At 49.1% G+C, this 13,577-nt stretch overlaps 1 protein-coding gene across 1 annotated transcript; it reads left to right on the top strand.

The window, feature by feature from the left end:
• Window positions 1-371: 371 nt before the first annotated feature.
• On the top strand, window positions 372-13,305 carry LOC130594586 (VWFA and cache domain-containing protein 1-like). The gene is made up of 11 exons (XM_057400572.1): window positions 372-515; window positions 2,537-2,636; window positions 2,746-2,862; window positions 4,087-4,247; window positions 5,237-5,323; window positions 5,522-5,638; window positions 6,585-6,736; window positions 7,257-7,418; window positions 8,235-8,312; window positions 9,162-9,263; window positions 11,641-13,305. The coding sequence occupies exons 1-11, from the start codon at window positions 400-402 to the stop codon at window positions 11,877-11,879; spliced, it is 1,431 nt and encodes a 476-aa protein (XP_057256555.1). The 5' UTR covers window positions 372-399; the 3' UTR covers window positions 11,880-13,305.
• Window positions 13,306-13,577: the final 272 nt, after the last annotated feature.

Raw genomic sequence — 13,577 nt, 5'->3', positions numbered from 1 at the left:
AGAGATGCAGATGCCGCATCCTACATTGACTTGTGTCGGTGGGGAGTTTTAACCCTAATGGCTGTTGCTAAATATCAACTGTCTGTAGGTGGTGGGGTGTCTGTAAGAGTGGAGGGAGAAGAGCCCGTGGGGAGATGGGTCAGTTCCTGGTCCTGTGCCAGGGGTTGGAACTGGATGAGTTTTAAGGTCCCTTCCAACCCAAACCGTTTTAGGATTCAGTGATGTAAACACAAAGAGGGTGAACTGAGCTTCAGCATGGAGGTGTGGGTTCGAGCTGGTTCTTTATACAGCAAGGAAGGCAGTCCCAGGTCAAGTAGGGAACTGAGTAATTAAAATATCCATTATTAATAGAGCCATGAAAGCCGCTTCCTTTCTTCCTCCTCTCCCTGCAGTGCTCAGATGTCTTCGGGGCATTCAGTGGCAGTGATGGGCATTGACTTCACCCTGCGATACTTCTACAAAGTCCTCATGGACCTGCTACCAGTTTGTAACCAAGACGGAGGAAACAAACTAAGGTAAGCTGAGGAACTGCTGCCAGGCAGGAAATACCTAAAGCCTTTTCCTTTCCTTCTCCTTTTCTTTAACCAGATGACCCAGAGCTACTTCCCAAGCTCTCTTGTTCTGGGATTCTGCTCCTTTTAGTGTGTGTTCTCTGATAGCCACTGAAAGTTGTGACTGTTCTGCTCATAAAGATGATGAGGACTTTATTTAAGACCAAGCTGTCATCAGCCAAGCAGTCAGGCTGCAGGATTACAAAACCAGAAGATAACTTCATTTAGACATCAGTGAAATCCTGGGCACCCCCCCCCAGTTCTTTACTAAATGATCCTGCTTCCCATTCTCTTCTGTTTGTTTTCATTCTGCTATTTAGTTCCTGTGAGCATGTCATGATGATGTATTAGCTCTAATTATTAAAACTACGATTATTAAAACCGACTTTTGATGTATTTTTCTCAGAAGTACATAGCACAGCACTAGGCAGAAGTAGTCTGAGTTTATTTAGCACTATGTGGAACTGAACTGCTCCTCTCTAAGCATGGGGGAGCAGGGGTAGGCTCTGGTTTGGATCTGGAGTAACTTGGTAAGAGGATTTGGGCATTGTTGTTTCTTTGTTTGCTTTTAAACCTGAAATCTGGAAGGGAAGTGGTTTTGTGTCGTCCTGCAGTTGTTTTCTGGTTTGGTTTGGGTATTTTTTAATCTGTTTTTATGGTGTACCAAAGAAAATGAGGGTTTCTGGTTTGGCGTTCCTTCCCCCTGCCAGTTAAAAACTGCTAAGAGTCAACAGGGTCAGATGCTTTATTCTGTTTCCTCATTCCCTAAGTGAGGAATTTCAAGCATATTGTTAACTGCTTTGTTAGACCATTCTAACGTAGCTGGACCTGATGCTTACAGGCTCTGTGTACATGCACACAGGTACTAAGAGCCAGCTCTTCTAACTGTCTGGCAGGCATCTGGGGGTTTTAATGTACCTCTACGAAGCTTTTTCTCTCTGGAGTCACCCGTTTTCCAGCTACAAGTTTTCATGACTCCTTTGCATACCTAAAGTGCACAGTCCCATCTAGAGAAGCTGATTGCTTTAAGTTATAGCTGCTCTCTGCCTCCATGAGCCAATGGCAGGGGGTTGGAGCTAAGTGATCTTTGAGGCCGCTTCCAACGCAACCCATTCCATGTTTCTGTGTAGGCAGAGCTTTACACAGCAGAGTGCCATGGGAATCCCAGCCTTTAAAGTGTTGGCCGGCCCCAGGCAGGAGGCTGCCACCCCGCTGGGCTCTTTGGGAGCACTGAGTGGTCACATGAACCTCCTCCTGTCCCCCTTGTGCAGGCACCGATTCTCTTGATCTCGCCTTCCCCAGCGTGGCTGTCTGCAGCTATGGAAACGGGAGATGCCCAAACCAGCAGGGATTAAATCCTTGCAGCACTCTGGTTTCGGGATAGGGGCACAGATCCCACGTGGTTTCCCTGAGATCACATGGGGGAAAGTCATGGGATGAGGTGAAAAGGGAGAGGAAGGGATGGGAAGGCTGAGGGTGAAACAGGAGTGATTGATCTCCCTGTTAAAATGGAATGCTAAAGCAGGAGGTTATGAAAGGCGAGTGTGAAATCTCTGTGTCATCAGTAAGATAGGAGACTAATAAACTGTCAGAGCTTTCCAAGTACATTGTGCTGCATTTCTCATAGAATCCTAGAATGGGTCTGGGTTGGAGGGGACCTTAAAGCTCACCCAGTTCCAACCCCTGCCACGGGCAGGGACACCTTCCCCTAGAGCAGCTTGCTCCAAGCCCCTGTGTCCAACCTGGCCTTGGTTTTATATCATCAGAGAACAAAACGCACTGAGCAGTAACAGTTCCAGGTTTAAAAGCTGCCGGGAAATACCCAATATACTCTTTAAAGCCATTTTACAGTGAATTTGTTTCATGGCCCTGTTAGTTCAGTAAAGGGAAGCCTTTAAAACTTGTCCTCTGGCTGTCAATTGAAGGTCATGTTTTATCTCATTGAGGTCTAATGGGGAGCTCTCTGCTTTGTTGGTTGTGTGCAGATGCTTTATCATGGAGGACAGAGGGTACCTTGTGGCTCACCCAACCCTCATCGATCCCAAGGGCCACGCACCGGTGGAGCAGCAGCACATCACCCACAAGGTCTGCCTCCTTTTCCCCTTGGTTTAATCCTGCCTTTCTGAGGTGGTGAGGGCTGTAGAGAAGCCGCTGTGTCTGATTTCAAAGGCGTAAAGTCCTGGTTTTCACTTAGGAGCCTCTGGTAGCGAATGACATTCTGAACCACCCCAACTTTGTCAAGAAAAACCTCTGCAACAGCTTCAGTGACAGAACAGTTCAGCGCTTTTATAAATTCAACACCAGCTTAGTGGTGAGTGTGTTTTTCTGTCTGCTTTTGCTCTTGAATGTACTTTGGTTGGGTTGGCTTTCTTTTGGAAAGCCTTGCCAGGATGGGCAGAGGAGGCTGGAAGCCAGCCTGCCCTGTGGGTTGGCCTCCGTTCACCCTCCCCAAACCCAGCATCAGCCATCTGCACTGCACAGGCTGTGTTTGCACGAGGAGTCACTTGACATACAAGGGATGATGGACGTGAGCTTTGGCCAAGTGCGGTTGGTGCCTGCGAAGCCTCACCCAGCATCATGAAAAAGGAGCAGTTCTGTGGCTTTAGGTGAGGAATCTGCAGCAGTAGTTGGGATTTGTTGCTTTGGATGCTCTGACCTGACCTCTGGCTTCCAACCCTGACCAGTGTCCCATCCTGCTGTGACATGGGTTGTAAAGGTCTCTGAGAAATTCAGCTTCTAGTTTGGTGTCCAGATAAATGCATTTACTGATGCGAGGTACATGAGGAATCCCAGCGTGGTTTGTGTTGGAAGGGACCTTAAAGCCCATCCAGTTCCAGCCCCTGCTGCTGGCAGGGACACCTTCCACTAGAGGAGGTTGCTCTAAGGCCCTGTGTCCAACCTGGCCTTGAACACTGCCAGGGATGGGGGGATGGAGCATTTACAAGTTCCTTGGGCAGCCTGGTCCATTGCCTCACCACCGTCACAGGGAAGAACTTCTTCATTATATCCAGCCTAAATCTCCCCTGTTTAAACCCATTCCCCTTTGTCCTGTCCCTACAATCGCTAATGAAGAGTCCCTCTCCAGCATCCTTGTAGGCCCCTTTAGGTACTGGAAGCTGCTCTGAGGTGTCCACACAGCTTCTCTTCTCCAGGCTGAACAGCCACAATTTTCTCAGCCTGCCTTCATATGGGATATGCCCCAACCCCTCATCATCCTCGTGGCCCTTCAACAATTTCATGTCCTTCTTCTCTTGAGGACGTCCTTCTTGTGTTGGGGTCCTTGTAAGGTTTACAAGGCAAGAGTATTTTTTTCTGCCTTCCACAGCTGTTCCTCCCAGCAGTAGCAGCTTGGAAGCAGAACTCAAGAGGTTGATGAACAGGTTCATGTGAAGGCAATTTTACTTGTGAAGGCTGCACTCCCGTGCATTTTTGTTCCCTCAGCTCTGTGGGTTTCCTTGGAAGGGGGCAAGTCTTCAGCTCTAAACCAGTGAGTTTCTTGCTATGCTGTTGACACTGCTTGTGTTGTGTTCCTTAGGGTGACCTGACGAACCTGGTCCATGGCAGTCACTGCTCCAAGTACAGGCTGACCCGAATTCCAGGCACCAATGCCTTTGTGGGAATCGTCAACGAGACCTGCGATTCACTTGCCTTCTGTGCCTGCAGTATGGTAGACAGGCTCTGCCTCAACTGCCACAGGTGAGCAGGAGATGGGAAATGAGGCTCCAGGCATTTACCATTTCCCTCTTTCCTGACCTCAGCTTTAGAAAAAGCACATCTATTTTGTAAGTGAAATGAAAGCCTGCAGGGAAAAACTGAGGTGAAAACCAAGCAGTTACTTTACCTACATTGATGGTAAGAGACACAGTGACTTGGCATCCTGCTCATCCTTTGCCATGCTGTCAGTGTATTAAAATCCAGGGTAGTTAATTCTCGATATGTGAGGAAGGAATTCTTTACAATAAGGGTGGTAAAACGCTGGCACAGATTGCCCAGGGAGTGGTGGATGCACCATTCCTATAGACATTCCAGGCCAGGCTGGATGCGGTTCTGGGCGACCTGATGTGGTTGAAGATGTCCCTGCTCGTTGCAGGGGGTTGGACTGGATGAGCTTTGAAGTTCCCTTCCAACCCAAGCTATTCCGTGATTTTATGTTAAAATGCCCCAACAGATTTAGTTTCTCAGAGCAGTTATTTGTGGATCAGGCCCTTTGTTCAGCATATTAATACCCACAGTTTTATGTGGCTTGATGTGGTTTTCCCATGGAGGGCATCCTGGTGCTTGCAGGAGGTGTTGACTCCACCAGCATCATTACCCGTTTGTGGCACCGGCAAGAGCAGCACAGAACAGTTTAGGTGGAAAAGACCTTTAAGATTGAGTCCACGCATTAACCCAGCACTGCCAGGCTACCTCGCTTTGCTGTAGCTTCTCGTCCTCCTGGGCTGGATGTGGGGAGTGAGGACAGATGTGAGACTTGTCCAGGGCTGAAATGTCAAGGGGTGGGTACCAAGAGAGCAGGGAGGCTCTGCCAGTGCTTTCTCCTCAGTCCCAGGCAGAGCAGAGCAATCCCTGTGTTCCTGTGGGAGGAGAAAGGTGGCTGAGCAGCCTTCCCCGCGGTGAGCTGCTGGTAGAGCTGCACGGCGGGGTTCCCATCGCGGTGCGATGCCTGAGGCGTTTTCTCCCTGCAGGATGGAGCAGAACGAATGTGAGTGCCCGTGCGAGTGCCCTCTCGAGGTGAATGAATGCACCGGCAACCTCACCAACGCCGAGAGCAGGTGAGGCCCAACCTCCCCTGATACACAGCTGGTGACAAAGGCCGTGAACAAAGTCACCTGTTTGTTCCCACTAACTTCGAGGTGATACAGGCTATAGATCTGGTAGATGTAGATGATATCTAATAGGTAAAAGTGATGGTTTTCATTGTGCTTTGACCACTTCTGTAATACAAGGCTCTGCTTTTTGCCCTGCCATAGGAATCCGAGCTGTGAAGTTCATCAGGAGCCAATGACTTTCACAGCAATTGATCCCAGCCTGCAGGATGGACTCCCACAGTGCATTAACACTCAGTGCAACCAGAAAACAGAGAGCGGGTAAAGTGGCCTTCTCCATCCCTCAGAATACACTGTGTACTTGAAATAATTGAGTGCAAATAGCTCTTCCTTATGGTTCTGAATGGAAAAAAAAGGCCTGATGGCAGAATGAGATCTTACAGCACACACCAGTGGTGAATTTATGCTCCAGCACAAAAACAGAAGACCCCAGGGTTTCCATTTGAGTGGCAGGACACCATTAGCAGCAACCAGATGGCCTTCCTGTCACACTCTGTGGCTCTGAGAACTGAGGGTTTTGCAAATGGAAGATTTGCTGTTGAAAGGACAACAAATTCTTCCTTTTGAGCAAAATGGATGGTGCTGTGATGTTTGTCTGCCTGCTGGAGATGTGTGCGGGCTGAAGCGTTCGTGGAATGCAGACTGTGCTTTGGCAGTGGTGACTTGGGAACACATCAGAGATGGTAGCTCCCTGTCCATTTCTAGCTTCTTGCTTCTCTGGTCCACTCCAGCATTACACAGAGAAGCTCGAGGGCTGGTTGTTCTTTTGCTAGCTGAAAGAGGTCTCCAGGGAGCTGAGATTGCTGGAACACCTCGTGCTCAGACCGGACTTTCCAAATGCTTTCTTCTGTCTTCCAAAGGACTGCAGAGAAAGGGTGGAACCACAGTCAGACCTCACCACGCTGAGGAATGTCTTGCTGGAGGGGTTACAAGAAGGATTTGCTCAGGCTGAGTGATGGAGGAAAAAAAACAGAGCAAACAGACTTGGGAGATGCATGCTGAGGATGCAGCTTCCCTGCGTAACTTCCCTGGTGGTACCTGAGCAGTTGAATGACAAGGGTTTGGTGGCCAAACGTTATGTATGTGAGGGCTCGTGGATGATTTTGGCCTCCCTCTGTCTCACGACTCTAAAATAGGCTGAGCTGTGTCAAACAAGGAGTGTTAACATTTAAAGTACATAAAGTCTTGTCTTGGTTTTCACTTTCAGGGACTGCTTTGGTGTGTTGGACTGTGAGTGGTGTATGGTCGACAGCGATGGGAAGACCCATCTGGATAAGTCCTACTGTGCCCCTCAGAAGGAATGCTTCGGTGGCATTGTGGGAGCCAAGAGCCCCTACGTGGATGACTTGGGAGCAATAGGTAACTCTGCCTTTCTGAATAGGTGCTGCATTTATCTGTGCTCGGTAACATGTGCTTTCAGTGTCAGAGCATGTTTCTCATAACGTGTCTGCATATATTTTTATATAAGTATTTTATATTTATATATATGTATATGGGATATAAATATAATGGGAGAAGGGCTTTGGACAAGGGGAATGGCTTTAAGCTGCCCAAGGGGAGACTGAGATGAGCTCTGAGGCAGAAGCTTTTCCCTGTGAGGGTGCTGAGGCGCTGGCACAGGGTGCCCAGAGAAGCTGTGGCTGCCCCATCCCTGGCAGTGTTCAAGGCCAGGTTGGACACAGGGCCTTGGAGCAAGCTGCTCTAGTGGAAGGTGTCCCTGCCCATGGCAGGGGTTGGAGCTGGAGGAGCTTTAAGGTCCCTTCCAACCCAAACCAGGCTGGGACCCTGTGAGTGGATAATTTTCAGAGATGTTCCTTTAAATATTTCCACAGAGCGTTTATGGCTTTTTTTCCCCTCTGTTTTGTCCCTTTTGTTGTAGGGGATGAGGTGATCACTCTGAACATGATCAAGAGTGCACCAGTCGGCCCGGTGGCTGGAGGCATTATGGGCTGCATTATGGTGCTTGTCCTAGCAGTGTATGCGTATCGGCACCAGATCCATCGGAGGAGTCACCAGCACATGTCACCTTTGGCTGCTCAGGGTGAGCTGATAACTCTGCAGAGAGAAATGGGAGGGTTTGGAATTAAACCAACTACAAAACAAAACCCAAACCCAAGCAAACAAAACCCAACACAAAACCAACTAGAAATATCCCAAAGCTCTTTCCATGGTTTTGTTTCAGTGCTTCACCCCATTTCATTTCCCTTTAGCTAACCCTTCCATCAGCCTGCTCCCATCCAGGTCACTGTGTATTGCTGCCCTCTCCTGGGTGCTGCCGGGCCTGCTGCCACCCGAAATCCTTAACACGCAGCTCTCGTCCGGAAGCTGAACGCAGGCTTTTCCTAGAGCTAACACAAGAAACCAGCCTCACAGCCTCCTGGCCCTTGTCATGGCACACCCATGACCTATGTTTGTTTCCGCACAAGAGCGGAGCTCGTGGGACAGTTACAGTTTTCACACCCTCTCTGCTTGGGCTCTTTAGGATGTGGTTTCTTTACTGGTGTTTCTGCCTCTGGTCCATGTGATGTCCCTGCACTATTTACACACGGGTAGATAAGATAGACCCACTGGAGTCTGAGAGACAAAAGTGTGTTTGGGAGAAAGGGTACTGGTAGCTGCCGAGGTGAGAAGTGTGATGAGGGCTGATGACCTCCCTATCTGCTTATAGCCCAGCTCTGTTTTGTATCCCTTTGCTTTCCTCAGGCGTTTCAAAGCCTGTTCCTTTCAAGGGGACTGCAGCTCCTCACCCAGCCACGCCAAGTGCTTCCACTGTCCTCCCAGGGTGACAGCCCTTAGTAAGATGATCCCCAATTTTTCTCTTTAACAGTTGCATTTTTCTGTGTTTAATGGTGTGTAGAAATGTCAGTGCGTATGTCCAACCTGGAAAATGATAGGGACGAGAGAGACGATGACAGCCACGAAGACAGAGGAATCAGTAAGTACCAAATCTCTCTGAGCAGTAGACAATGACAGAACCATGTTCTGACTTGAACTTCCAGTGCACCCTGAGCGTCGTGCTGAAAACTTACTCCTTTTCAGCTTCGGTTATGTGCAAAGGGGGTTTGCCCCGTGTGCCCCTCATCAGGAGCACCTCCAGAAACAGCTCTGATCAGCTGAGAAATGAGAATTGTGACAGAGCAGGGTATGGAAAACTCCCACCTTTGTTCTGCCTTGGAGAGCAGAGGCCAAGTCTGGCGTGCGTGTTCAACAAACGGGGCAGGAAATCTTACTTGCACTGATTTGGGGTGCTCGTACTCCTTTAGCAGTCAGGAAAACCGGCACTTTGAGCGTGGTACTGACGTGCTGTAAGAGGAGCTGGTGTATCTGAACTGGGAGAGCTCCAGGGACAGAGCAGATCCTTGTCTCTGGGCCCTCGCTGAGAGCTGAAGTGATACCCACGCTTTGAAACTGTGTCAGCACTCGGACTGAACAATGAGTGTGCCTGAGTTTCGTGGCTTCGGTCTCTGCTTCTCCAATTCCTCAGTTTCATTCTGAGCAGGCTTTGAGTGCCGCCGCAGGTTCTTTAGTGTTGACACAGTAATGCTGTAACTTCTATTAATGCAAGCAGGTGAGGTGAGCGGGTTTGACTGAGTCTTGATCTGCTCCACACTTAAACACCTTCGTTTTACTCCTCCTCCGCTGTCTCTCGCCAATCTTCTTCTATGAACCAGTATTTGAGCAGAATGAGTTTGCAGAAAGCCTCTCCCTGTGCTGATTATCCCACTGCTACAAGCCAGGGCCAGCCCTCCCTTCACAACCAGTTGTGTCTGTTCCTCTCTCGCAGTCAGCAACACCCGGTTCATAGCAGCGGTGATGGAGCGGCATGCCCACAGCCCGGAACGCAGGCGCCGGTACTGGGGGCGGTCGGGGACGGAGAGCGACCACGGTAAGAGCTGAGGCGCTGCCCTGGCCCCAGGTTAATGACTGCGCTCCCTCGCTCCCCTTCAGGTGTCTGGCACGTTGCAGATGAGGCTGCCAAAACCAACCCAAAAACCTTTGCTCCTTATTGCTTCACAGTTGGACAGTGCTGACACCCTCCAGCAGATGGGACAGGCTGCTGAGGGTGCTGGGTCTGTACAGCAGCAGCTCAGTGCCCTGCTCCCCATGTCTGATTTTGGGTTCAGGCAGCTTCGCTGGGTCACCAGAATTCAGACCCACAGAGAGGGTCTGCAGCTGCCACGTTCATTTTGCATCACCAGCCCTAGCAATCTAAATGTTCAGCTGGGATAATGGAAATCTCCTACTTAAAGAGGGAAGGCAAATCCCTTGCAGGCACATCAGCATCTCTGCTGCCCTTCTCTTTGACGTGACATGTGCATCTTCCAGAAAACTCCAGCAACATGTGCTGGATGCCTGAATTTCTGGGTAAGATAAGGGTGGATTTAGAGACTGATTGTGTCAGGTGCCTCCTTAGCCTTTCTATTGCACATGATTGCAGTCCATGTATATTGCCCATCTATTGCAGTCCATGCCATCACCACAGAGGACATCTTACATCACCTTTAAGCAAGCAATGATCAACGTGAACTGTGTACATGCATAGCAATGAAGGGTGTTCAGCCATGCGTGTTTGCCACGTGCACACTTCAACCCTGCTTAGGTTCAGGGAGCGTTGCTGTGTCTCTTGTGCCCTGAGACCAAGTCTCCTTAAACCCTGGAAGCTGCCAGAAGGGTGTAATGCTGCTGAGTCAGGAGGCTTAATATAAATTAAGAGGAGGGTTGGACAAGGCGGTGTGTGACAGATGTCAGCTCTTAGCTGCATGTTGTGGCTGGGTATGCTACAGCAGAGCTCTTCAGTTATTAAGACTCTGGTTGCATTAATGGAATTGCTGAGGTACAGGAAATGTAAAGGCCAAAGCTTTGGAATGGGGATGAGCAGATGTCTGAGAGACAGTCTTGCTCTAGGAGGAATTACCCCGATTTGGGGCCAGATGACCTGTGTGGAGGCAGATTTGTTAGGCTCGTGCTCCTTTTGCTCCATTACTTGTAGTCCTGGCAAATCCTTGCCACCTCTGGAGTCACCACGTCAGGGTCAGCAGGGAACTGCCCACCTCTTCCTGAAACGTGCCCTTCTAATTTTAGTTTCTGTCATTCCATCTTCTTCAAAGGGCTGCCGAGTCGTCTTCCTCAGGTCCTGTCTGCCAGCCTGAAACCAGGCCTCAGAGCATGGGAAACGAGAACCAGCTTTGGGTCCTCAGCGTGATATTTATAACGCGCTTCTTTTAGGGGTCTCAGGCTGGAAACCTGACCGAGATGCTCAGGAGCCCTGGTGGGTTTTCAGCTATAGCCAAAGGTTCCCAAGAAGGATGATTCTGTGAATTCAGAGAAGGTCTTTTTCATTTCTAGCTTGTGTTTTTGCACTCAGAAGCACTGAGGTGGGTTTGTTTGTGCTGCCAGCTGGATTGGAGTGGTAACAGGTGGTTTCAGTGGTAAATCCACATCTCGTGGTCATCTCAGAGTAACTCCCAGCACCTGCTTCAAGAAGAGGGATCAGGGGCCCTGCTGGGAGATGGCTTCCTCGCTGAGAGAGCAGGATCCTGTCCTGTGAGGGTTGGCTGTGAGCTGGCCGCTGGCATCCTTTCCTGAGGATATCCCACTGAGTGCAGCCTCTCATTGCTGCCACAGGCAGCTCCTCTTGGGGGTTTTACCTTCTCAGACTCCAGCAGCAGCTGCTTTAGCCAAGGGACAGCCTCGAGTTCACTGCACCGTGCACACGTGCTTAGCTGGAAGTGTCAGTGCTGCTTGGCTGTGTGAAACATTCCCGTGTGGATTCAGGAGGCTTCTTTAAGTGGATGGAGAGCTCATTAAAACCATGTGCTTGGGGCTTGCAGACAGACCCTCGCGGGTGGAAAGTGCTCTCTTCCTTTTAAAGGTGTAATGCTGTGATTGTGCAGCAAGATGATGTGAAGAAGTTTTGTTGTTTCCAGCTCCAAGAGCTGGGGCTCCTTCCTAGGAAAGCCATTGTTTCACAGTATCACAGTATCACAGTATGCTAGAGATTGGAAGGGACCTCGAAAGATCATCTACAGACCACAGGTCCCCAGAGCTGATAACGGTGCCAGGGAAAGGGATCTGTTGGGAACTTAGAGGAGAGGATGGGTTTGTTTGTTTCTTTTTCTGTTAATGAAAAAACTTGCTCCAAGCCCCTGTGTCCAAGCTGGCCTTGAACACTGCCAGGGCTGGGGCAGCCACAGCTCCTCTGGGTGAAACATTGAGCTCTTATTCTTGTTTCAGCTTCTTAGTCCTGCTGGTTTCTTTCCTAGGCTACAGCACGATGAGCCCTCAGGAGGACAGTGAAAACCCTCCGTGCAATAACGACCCGCTGTCGGCTGGTGTGGATGTTGGAAACCACGAGGAAGACTTGGACCTGGACACCCCCCCTCAAACAGCTGCCCTGCTGAGTCACAAGTTTCACCACTACCGGTTGCACCACCCAACTCTCCACCACAGCCACCACTTGCAGGCTGCAGTCACGGTACACACTGTGGATGCGGAATGCTGACGGACAGCGAGGAAAGGAGCGTTCACTCCTGAGCCGTGATCCATGCAGCCACGGGCAGCTCTGTTCCTGTGCTTTTCCCCAGGGCTGATTTCACTGACTTCCCAAGTAAACTGTTAGGAATAAGAGCTTTACATTTGTACAAATGTAAGGCTGGCTCTGGAACGGGAGGGAAATGGGTTGGATGGATGGACCTGCCATCACCTTTAATAAGGTGGAGCAGGAGGAACGTCAGACCTGCAGAAAGGGACCGTGAGTTTATAGAGCAGCTGAAGCTTTGGAAGCCCCGTCCTGCTGAGCCAAGAGGAGAGAGCGGGGAAGAGCCAGAGATGATTTGGTTTCCTTAACTGGAAGAGCAGGAATCTGTGCAGCTGAAGCCTAAAGAAGTGCCAGATAGAGGCACGGGGAGGGGAAGGCTCTTGGTTTCACTGCAGTTCCTTTGGCACGTCGAAAGGACCCTGCTCCGGTTGCTGCATGGAACCTGGGACAACGCAGCTCAAGATTTTTAAGGAAAGGATTATTTTTCTACTATTTATTGAACTGGAAACTCTTGGGGGGAGGGAAGGGAGAAGACATGTTAGCAATTCTCAATGACTGCCACATATATTCTGTGATGGTGAAGTGGTTCTTCTGAGGAAGACATCTGTTTCTCATTAGCTGATACTCATCCACTGCCCCCCTCTGCAAAGGGGAACATGAAGAAGTCCTTTCTGACGTGTTTACATGAGGAATGCTTGCTTTTCCACACTTGTTTTCTGTAAATATCACAACTGATTTATATTACAGTATTTTCTGCCTATTTGCAGGGGAGAAATCCTCTGCTCCATTACTAAAATCCTGCCCATAAACCTCTCCATCTTGACCTCTTCGAGCATCCTTAAAGGTTTCCTGTGTGGAAGTAACAATGAATTTCCTTAGCATTAGTTAGCAGATAATTCCAAGTGCAGTCTGGGCCATTCTTCTGTTTCCTTAGGACACTGTCATGATCAGAAGTAGGGATAAACCAGTGGGGTTTAACGCTTGGGTTACTGTGGAAGATCTCCTTTTCAAACCCTAATGATAAGCTGCTGCTGTTTGTCTGGAATTTTAACGCTGCTTGCTGGTTCAGACCAAGATGGATTTGTCTACAACACAGGGCATCCTGGCTATGAATTAATTCACATCACAGTGTTGTATTTTAGACTCACGTGTTGGGCTTACAATGCTCTAAAACCCATTCTTGCACTGTGCCTAGGATAAACATCCATTTATATGTCGGTTCCTTTTCAAGATCACTTGTTTTAATTAATATGGTACTTAATACTGTATTCTGTACAAACAATTGGTTCTTAAACAGTACAGTCAATAACTATATGTGTGATATCAGGATACCCCTTTATACTGTGTATAAAATGAAATCTCTAGTGAAATAAACTGTACATAAAGTATAGTTCTGAGGCTAAGTGGCTAGAGTGAAATAGTCTGAGTTTCCTTTCATTTTCTGCCTGAATGTGTGCTCTAACAGGAAATATTTGGTCAGATTCCTATAGTTTGTGTCCACAGATCTAAACTTTAAGTGACACTATGGAGCTGTTACGGAGTTATTTCTTTAGCATATGGTCATTAGATGGGCAGTGATTGTTGCTGGAAGCGCTCAGCCACCGCCTAGACTCCCCCAAGCCAATAATTTGTGGGTTTCTCCTTATGTGGAAGTGGATTTGC

The sequence above is a fragment of the Pezoporus wallicus genome, unplaced genomic scaffold (assembly GCF_028554395.1).
Source record: "Pezoporus wallicus isolate ANWC-B61680 ecotype Strahan unplaced genomic scaffold, APGP_CSIRO_Pwel_v1 contig_10589, whole genome shotgun sequence".
NCBI lineage: Eukaryota > Metazoa > Chordata > Aves > Psittaciformes > Psittacidae > Pezoporus > Pezoporus wallicus.
The sequence above is the reverse complement of the archived record's forward strand: the minus strand, read 5'-3'. Positions and strand labels throughout refer to the sequence as shown.

Coding starts and splice junctions, on each gene's coding strand:
- LOC130594586 (XM_057400572.1), top strand. CDS start 400: ATGTCTTCGGGGCATTCAGTGGCAGTGATGGGCATTGACTTCACCCTG. Junction 516..2,536: donor GACGGAGGAAACAAACTAAG/GTAAGCTGAGGA, acceptor GGTTGTGTGCAG/ATGCTTTATCATGGAGGACA. Junction 4,248..5,236: donor CTCTGCCTCAACTGCCACAG/GTGAGCAGGAGA, acceptor TTCTCCCTGCAG/GATGGAGCAGAACGAATGTG.